The sequence below is a fragment of the Eschscholzia californica genome, unplaced genomic scaffold, assembly GCF_041429995.1.
Source record: "Eschscholzia californica isolate CP2 unplaced genomic scaffold, dmEscCali1.0.p SCAF_5, whole genome shotgun sequence".
In the NCBI taxonomy this organism is placed as follows: Eukaryota; Viridiplantae; Streptophyta; class Magnoliopsida; order Ranunculales; family Papaveraceae; genus Eschscholzia; species Eschscholzia californica.
Window position 1 is genome coordinate 5685157 of NW_028238472.1, and position 8603 is coordinate 5693759.

Here is an 8603-nt window from a genome sequence, read left to right on the forward strand (position 1 = left end):
AGACAGTTGGACCTACTAATGATGAATTGCGAGACAGATGCTCAGATTATAAATTGGTGGGCAAAACATTAATTTTCTGAAGTAATGGTTGGAGCAGGACAAGTGTTCATTCTTGGAGCAGAGTTATGGGTAAGTGTTCAGATAATTTATAATATATTATTGCATAATACTATATAAAGGATGCATAATTTAACAAAAATTATAGGTGAGTATCTATTCTGAGAGGTATAATGTGTGATAAAGTATTCATGATTTAACCAACAACATCATTGCTGCACTGAAACAGTAAACATATAAGTGCAGATTTATGTATACGTTTATGTTCAGACCAGGGCCGTGGCTGAGAATTCGGAGGCCCAGTGCAAAAATTTTTTTTGGGCCCCTTACATATCAAATGTAAAATAATATATTTGAAAGTAACAAACAAATTCAAAATAATTTAACCATAAAGAGATAATCAATTATTTATTTATCAAGTAACAATGTATTTTTGAAAGTATTTGTTTTAACTTGAAAACTTTTCTCCTTGCATTTTTTGAAGCGAAATCATCGATTAAACCTTCGTAATCAATTTTGTCTAAGAACCCACTTTCAATGCTAAGCAAGGCTAATCCATTTAGTCTGTCTTGCAACATGCTTGATCTCAAGTATGATTTTAAAAGCTTTAACTTTGAGAAACTCCTTTCTGCTGATGCAACTGTAACTGGTAAAGTTAATAATATTCTATAAGCAATGGTACTAGCTGGAAAACAATTCATCTTCTTCAAAAAATCTAATACCTCATTGGCTTTTGTAATTTCTACTGGCAAAATTGCTTGTAAGAGTTTTAGTTCCACAAATAAATCATCTGCTTCCACATCAGAATGGTCCCCTTTCTTCAACCTACTTGAAAGATTATGACAACAAGCTTTTAAGTCATCTACATTATACCTGGATAATTTTTTGGTCTCATCAAAAATCCAAAATTATTCTCATATTCTTGATATTGCTCAAATCTCTTCTCCAATGAACCAATAGCTTGATCTATTAATAAAATAAAATAATGAACTCTAAAATTTTCCTCACCTGATCGTGAAACCAATTGTGATGAGCCATCACCAGTCTCATCAAATTGTCTTTTTCGACGAATTTCACGCTTCTCGGAAAAAACCGGGTCAATTTGCAGTTCAGTAGCCATTCTCTTAGCTTCAACCATGGCCTCTTGAAATCCAGTTTCTCTATGCATCTTTAAATAAACAATCAAACCGTTTATCAATTCTATAGCAACATCAATGTGTATGTCCTTTGTCTGCAAACGTTTGCTAACCTTGTTAACTGCCACTAATATCTTGTACCAAATAGTAAGACTTAGTAAAAATTCGAAATTACCAAGTTCAAATCTTGCTATTGATCTTGCTTCACTTTTTATTTTTAGTTCATTGTCACTCTCTGCCAGTTGAAATAAAGCTTCTCTTATTTGTAGAGGTTGCGTTATAATCGCTTTAATACTATCAACACGGCTCTCCCACCGTGTAGTCGACAATGATTTCAGCGTAAATCCTTTCAGATTATCTTTTAAAATCTGCCAACGTTTTGTGGAATTTGCGAACAAAGAATAAATTCGTTGCACTACTCCAAATAAATCTTTAGCTTTACCATGACAACTAGCTATATCACACAAAGTTAAGTTCAGACTATGACAACCGCATGCAGTGTAGAATGCTCGCGGATTTATATCTAAAAGTCTTTTTTGTACTCCTTGTTTGCACCCTTTCATATTCGATCCGTTGTCATATCCTTGACCTCGTACATCATCAATCTCAAGATCAAAACTCTTTAACGCTGATTGTAATTCTTGAAAGAGTCTAGATCCAGATGTATCATTAACAATTAAAAATTGCACAAAATATTCTTCTATTTTGACTGGGCTAGCAGACATATCAACACACCTCAAAATCAAAGTCATTTGTTCTTGGTGATTGCTATCAGGAGTGCAATCAAGTAAAACAGAAAAATACTTAGCTTCTCTAACCTTTTTAAGGATCGCATCTCTAACTTTAGAAGATAATAGTTGTATCAACTCATTTTGAATAACATTACTAAGATAATGATATCGAATCTCACTGTTTTGAATTCGACGGAGATGTTCTTTCATCAATGGATCATGTTCTGCCAACATCTCAACAAGTCCCACAAAATTTCCATTGTTCTCTTGACCAATTTTGTGGTTGGTTCCACGAAATGCAAGATTAAACTTTGAAAGGTATTTTACTATTGAAATCAACCTTTGCAACAGTAGTCTCCAATGTTCTTTTTCTTTCTGAATGAAAACTTGTACAACTTGATCAATAGTACGATTCTTTTGAAATCGAAGCTGCAATCCAATCCAAGTGGCCATATTAGCTACATGGTCACTGCTAACTTCATGTTCTCTAAGCCTCTCAGTAAGATGTCTCCAGTCTCCATAACCATCATTTGCTAACTGGTTTTTTGATAGTTTTTTCTTAAACAATTTGCAGCAAAAGCAAAACACTCTATCAATATCTTTTGAGTACACAAGCCAAACTCTATCATGTTTCTCTCCATTGGATAATTGTCTAGTGTAAAATTCTGACGAAAATCGTCTATTTGCCTTATCTTTGGGACCCTTTTTTATTGATAGGTCTCTAATTGGACCTTTTTCAGCCAAAAGATCTCTTAATTTTCCATCAAGAGTATCCCAAATTCTTGGATCATAGATATTATCTGGAATTTCAGTAGTTGGTTCATCAACGAAGTCATTGAAATCATTATTAGGAATACCACAATCAACCACATTTTCAGCAATCCCCCCATGAACTGTATCATGATCATCATTACTTTCGTTTTCTGCACGGATTTCAGTTGATTCTTCATTATTGTTCTCAGTTACTAACTCTTCAATTGGGATATCACCATCACTTTCTTCGTGAACAATGGTATTTTCAGAACTCTCCCCATGAACCATATCATAATCATCATTACTTTCGTTCTCCACACGGACTTCAGTTGATGGTTCATTATTTCTCTCAACTACTAACTCTTCAGTCGGAATTGGTTGTTCTTTAATAATGAATTTATCGAGAGCTCCTCTTTGTGATTGAATAAATTTTTCTTCTTTTTTCTTCTCCTGCCTCTTCAAATTACCAGATTTGTATTTTTTTGGTGCCATTAAATTGAAAAAGAGAAAAAGAAATCTAAAGCCACACCCAAATTCAAATTCACCGAACTAAAATTCTAATGATGTTGTTTCTTCTCTTTTGTAATGGCTATGTAGGAATTTGTAGATTGGAGAAGACTATTGAATTTCAAGATGAACAATAGCTATTGTTATATAGTAGTATAAACTTAATATTTTTTTTCAAATATAGGAAGAATAAATTAGGGATTTAAGTTACAAGAATTTAGAAACACAATAAATTTAAAATAGTATGGAAACATAAAAAAACGCCTAACATAAAAGAAGGAATCTGCACAAAAAAAAAAAAACATAAAAGAAGGAGGATTTTGATAAAGGTCTCTACAGTGCTCTTTAAATTAAAAAAAGAAACAAATCTCCCCATTAAACTAAAAAAGAAACAAATCTCTACATCTATATTTAATAGGTACTTCTAAAGGTGAGAGAGAGAAATAAATTTTGAAATTACCTTTTGTCTTTTCAAGTTTGTAATTGGTCAGAGATTAGTACAACAAGAATTAAATTCGTGGGCCCCAACATCACTACCTTCAATTTGTATTTCTAAAAAGTAAGAGAGAGAAACATCTCTTTTAATCCTACCGGTAGATTTTCCTATCACCCTACCTACGTCATTCCGTCAGAACTCAGAAGTTTATACAGACTTTGAAATCCGTGGGCCCCATTGATTGGGGGGCCCAGTGCGGGCGCCCCGCCCGCACTGGGCAAAACTGTAGGGGAATAACCTAGTGTATCTCATACACCTAATTGTCTATTAGTGTTGGTAGCGGAATCTCAAACATCATATGTTTAACACTAATCCAGGATCTATACATGAACATACCAATGAACTAGATTGGAAAGAAGATTACCTCTTAATCGCTTTCCCACGAACTAAATTCCGATCAGTATTCGGAAGATAAGAGCTCCAAGTGTAGCTCCTCTACTTGAGACACCGAATAATGACTTGAACTCCCTCCTTTCAGTCAGCTAGGACCTTCTTGAAGGTTGAGATGAAGAACTCCTTCTTCTTGACTAGATACTTGAGAAAACTCCTTTTCTCTCTCTCTCTCTGAGATGTATATTCTGAAACTCTTTCAGTTAACCCTCTCAGTTGTTGAGAATTCAATCTCTTCCTTTAGGTTGTATAATTAGGTATATATAGAATTCCCTAGAAGAGGTATTAGACTCAAACTAGAATTCCATAAACCTAATTAACAGGCAACACCCAAAATACCCTCCATTGGGTCACTTTAGTGTGGCCGGCCAACATAGCCCTTTATGGGCTTCCTTGGCCGGCCCACTTAGGGCCTAGCCGGCCATCACATGGCCGGCCCTATTGCCTTGGCCGGCCATCACATGGCCGGCTTCCCTAAAGCCACTCCGGGCCTCCCTTTTGGGCCCGGACATGTTTATCCCTTTCGGACTTCTCCGAATCTTTCTGGACTTACCAATAACGGATCCAATCCACTTATTTGCCATTATCCATCTAGTCAATTCTCTCCGTTCAAATCATTATTCTGTTGTGTAACCCTTGTAGGATCCGGTCTATGTTAGCCGCGAATCAACTCTTGATTCGACGATCGTAGTTGGCTTCTAGCTAAGCATTACGACCCCTAATTGGACCGGACTAATGATCTTCCGAATAAGGTCATTAAGATCCTAATAGCCAAATTGCACGCATTGCATCCTTGGTCGAAGGACACTCCTTCGGAAGGATACCATTCCTTCAGACTTCAGGCACCATATCCTTCAAAAACACGGCCCTGGTTCAGACCATAAATATTAGATTATAGACTGTAAATTATGTAAGATTTACATAAAATATATCATAATGTTTAATGGTTACTTTAAACTTTATATGATATAATGCAAAATTTATCCTAACTCTTTAATGGACTTTGTACAGACAATGATAAAATGCAAGGCAACCAAAGCAAACATAAACGCATTATTCAAAGATCGGATTTTAAATGAGGTTGATAGAGGGCTGCTGTCGTATTTAGTTGCACCCATGTGTCATGCTATGATTACAGATGTTAGCAGGGGTATCCATTGGACGTTGCTTGTTTTTGATTATTATGATCAAACATGGACACACTACGACTCGTTGTTCTTCGACACCAAACTACGTAAAGTATGCGAAGAAAATGCTAAGAAGTATGCGCAGGAGATACTTGATGTGCTTCATGAAATACAATATGTTAGTCCTGAATTTAAAAAGAAATGTAAGGAATTGAAGACGCCGTATGATCATCAACAAGGAGAGAAGTAAGTAACAACCTTGTTATATTTTTTTACATATTACTATTACACAGCTAGAATAACAATGATACATACTTCATGGTGGACAATTTTTCATTAATTTTCCAATTATGTACAGTGCGGATTGTGGTCCCTTTATAATGCTACATATGGAGATGTTATTCATGAAACATTTCAAATGGAGAGTACAACAAGAATTTCTTAGTGATGATTGGACAGAATTAGCACAACGGAAGAGGGCGCAAGTTACGTACGAGCTTCTGAATGAAACGAAAGATCAGTGGAGAAAGAATTTATAACTAAGTAGTTTTTAATTGTTTTGGAAGGTCTAGAATTTTTTATCAAAGGTAATATCAAACAGTATTTGAACACAAAAACAAATTAATGTCAGATTCTCTCTATGGTTATATTTTATAAATGTTTTGTTTGCTATTTAAATTATAGTAATTTATGTTAGAGATAATAACGATAAATCAATTTATATAGTGTACTGATAAAAATCCAGTATGATTACATCGGAAGAATTCATCATGTATCATAAACCATTATAATTTAATAACAAAATTATAGTGTGTATGGTAAATCAGGACCACTCTCTAATAAATTATGAATACTGTAAAGTAAATTTTGCAGACAGTTGGAATCAAAATTACACATTTATCATAAAAAATGAAAGTTTTCCAATTTGTCTGTCATTAATAAGAACCGGGATACATTGTTTGTACTGTTTTGATTCAAAAATAACATCAAATATTAACCCTACATGTGGAGCGATTGTGGTAGGAAGGTTGCTTACACCTACCACATATCCTCAATTTCCTGGGATTGTTCCCTGAGCTCTCGATCCGTACTGTTCTTGGCCTACCCGGTCTACGACGAATCAACGGAGGAAGTGTTTTTGTTTCTTCATCAAATGAATGAGGCTCATCATAATTTGGGATTGGCATTATATGTTCTTGGTAAGTCTTAACATAAGACTCGGTTGTCCATATAGGATCATAGAAACAATCTTGTTGATCGTCAGCCAAAGTTTTTATGCACAACATAGCGTGCTCACAAGGAACCCAATCTACCTGCCACCTTCTACATGTACAAGTAAGATTTAGAAGATCAACACAATGTGATGGATCAGAATAAACCTCAAATATGAGTGGTGCAGCCTGTGCATAATTCCAAGTAGCTGCACTATCATGTTTAGATTTCAAAAGATCAGTGATGGTTGGACACAAGAACGTTGTCCACTTCTTGGACAAATCACGTGCTACGTTCATCTTGTTCATTATATGGGTACGTATTGCATCCAACATTGCTGTAATTGGTAGTACTCGAGCATATCTGATTTGATTATTAAAGGACTCCGATAGTTGAGAAGTTATTGCTGTGTACCTGTTTGAACAAAAAACAACACAATATAGTTATATCATGATCTAAAGAATGGAATAAAGTGTTTACATTACACAGCAATGTAATGTAAAAATTAGATGTTGTAACTGACATTATGCATAATGTCAGATACGGTATGATTTCAAAACCCTCAAGTATGACAACTTTAATAAGAAAAATTTGTGATTTGCAGCAAACCATTCTTTTTGAAAAGTTATATTGATCAAACCTTGGACCGGGAAAGAACGAATCTGCCCATGATGCAGGGTCTAAGGATTGAAAAAATGCAGCAACTTTGGAACCACCCATCTGTATCATCTGGTTAATGGTGTTGTTATACTCAGTCTCGGGAATAGCTCTGGCTGCCTTGAATATCAAAGATTGAAAGAACTTAGATTTTCGAGCTCCATTAGCGAGTCTTAAATTGAGGTTGTTCCTGAGATGCCAAACACAAAAAGAATGGTTGGCTGTAGGGAAAATTTTCTTAACACCGTTGATAATATCGTTGTGACGGTCTGAAATAAAAGTATAAGTCTTCTCCATATCCACAGCATTGCGTAAATGACCTAAAAACCATTCCCAATTAATATCGTTCTCTGCATCAACAACAGCATAAGCAAAGGGAAACAGACCTGCAATGAACAAAATATGTTAGATAAATCCTAAATACTGTAATCAAAATTACAAAAAATATACCTACAGTATAAGTAATGTATATTGGTTTTATAAATTTTGTTCTGAATTATGGAGGGAATATTAAAATTATGAATAATGACATTAAAGTATACAAACTGCAGACATACATTATTATAAATTGAACAAAGTTTGGGGACCAACCATTGTTTCCATCCTTGGCAACAGCAGCTAAAATGCAACCGTTGAAACGAGTCTTGCAAAAGGTTCCATCAACGTATATAACAGGTCTACAATATTTGAAGCCAGCCATACAAGCATGTGGTGCTATAAAAATTCTTTGAAATCGACGACTAACTTCGTCGATTTCTAATTGGACTATGCTGTTTGGATTAGTCCGGGAAAAGGCATCAGCATACCATTTAAGTTTTGCATATGAATCTCCTTCCTGGCCAAATGCTTCGTTCATTGCAAATTTCTTCCCCTCATAAGTGTAGTAATATGGAAGTTGAACGCCGTAGTTTTTCAAGAAATCATTCTTCAAACTTTTAGTGGAACGATCTGGACTTCTCGTTACATCATCAAGAATAAGTTTACCAACAAAAGAACTGTTGATTTTGGGTTTTTTGATCTTCTTAATGAAATCAGCACAGTCGTGTTTCATTTCCAGATCTTTCAAAATGAACATCGATTCGCATTTTAATGGTGCCGAACCATGCACTCTCCATTTGCAATCTTCCACAGGACACACAGCAGTAACACGCTTTGTATCATTTTTCAAGAATTTGAAATCATGTCCTGTGTTAATACTATATTGCCTAAGAGCATAACGAAATGCTTTGGCACCACCGGGAAAGAGCTGTCCTACTTCTGTAAATATCTTGTCCCAACCATCTGATTTCAATTTGATTTGCTTAATTTGATTTGTTGATTCTGTCTGGGAATTCATCTGTGATAACATGTGAAAATAATTTCAATACAAATAAATTTAGCATAAATTATAATGAAGAACGATAAATTAATTGTACATTGAAATAAAGTATATATAATGTATTATAAATCAATCATAATGCATAACAATTTTGTGAATAATTTATGTTAAGGAAACGAAATCTGATTTATAATAAATTATACATAATGTTGCTCTGCG

At 34.7% G+C, this 8603-nt stretch overlaps 1 protein-coding gene and 1 pseudogene across 1 annotated transcript; both read right to left on the reverse strand.

Annotated features, from left to right (window-relative positions):
* Positions 1-461: 461 nt before the first annotated feature.
* LOC147536545 (uncharacterized) lies at positions 462-3169 on the reverse strand (annotated as a pseudogene).
* Positions 3170-6183: 3014 nt separating this feature from the next.
* LOC147536546 (uncharacterized) lies at positions 6184-8141 on the reverse strand. Its single transcript, XM_086642680.1, has 3 exons — positions 7658-8141; positions 7050-7452; positions 6184-6823 (listed from the first exon to the last, which is right to left on the reverse strand). Exons 1-3 carry the CDS (start codon positions 8139-8141, stop codon positions 6184-6186), a joined length of 1527 nt encoding a protein of 508 aa, XP_086498806.1.
* Positions 8142-8603: the final 462 nt, after the last annotated feature.

Bases quoted from the DNA above. Each gene is read 5' to 3' on its own strand.
- LOC147536546 (XM_086642680.1), bottom strand. From the start codon at position 8,141: ATGTTCATTTTGAAAGATCTGGAAATGAAACACGACTGTGCTGATTTC. The intron at 7,453-7,657 runs GTTGGTCCCCAA...TGTTCATTGCAG, and splicing joins TGCCAAGGATGGAAACAATG to GTCTGTTTCCCTTTGCTTAT. The intron at 6,824-7,049 runs GTTTGATCAATA...TTGTTCAAACAG, and splicing joins TCGTTCTTTCCCGGTCCAAG to GTACACAGCAATAACTTCTC.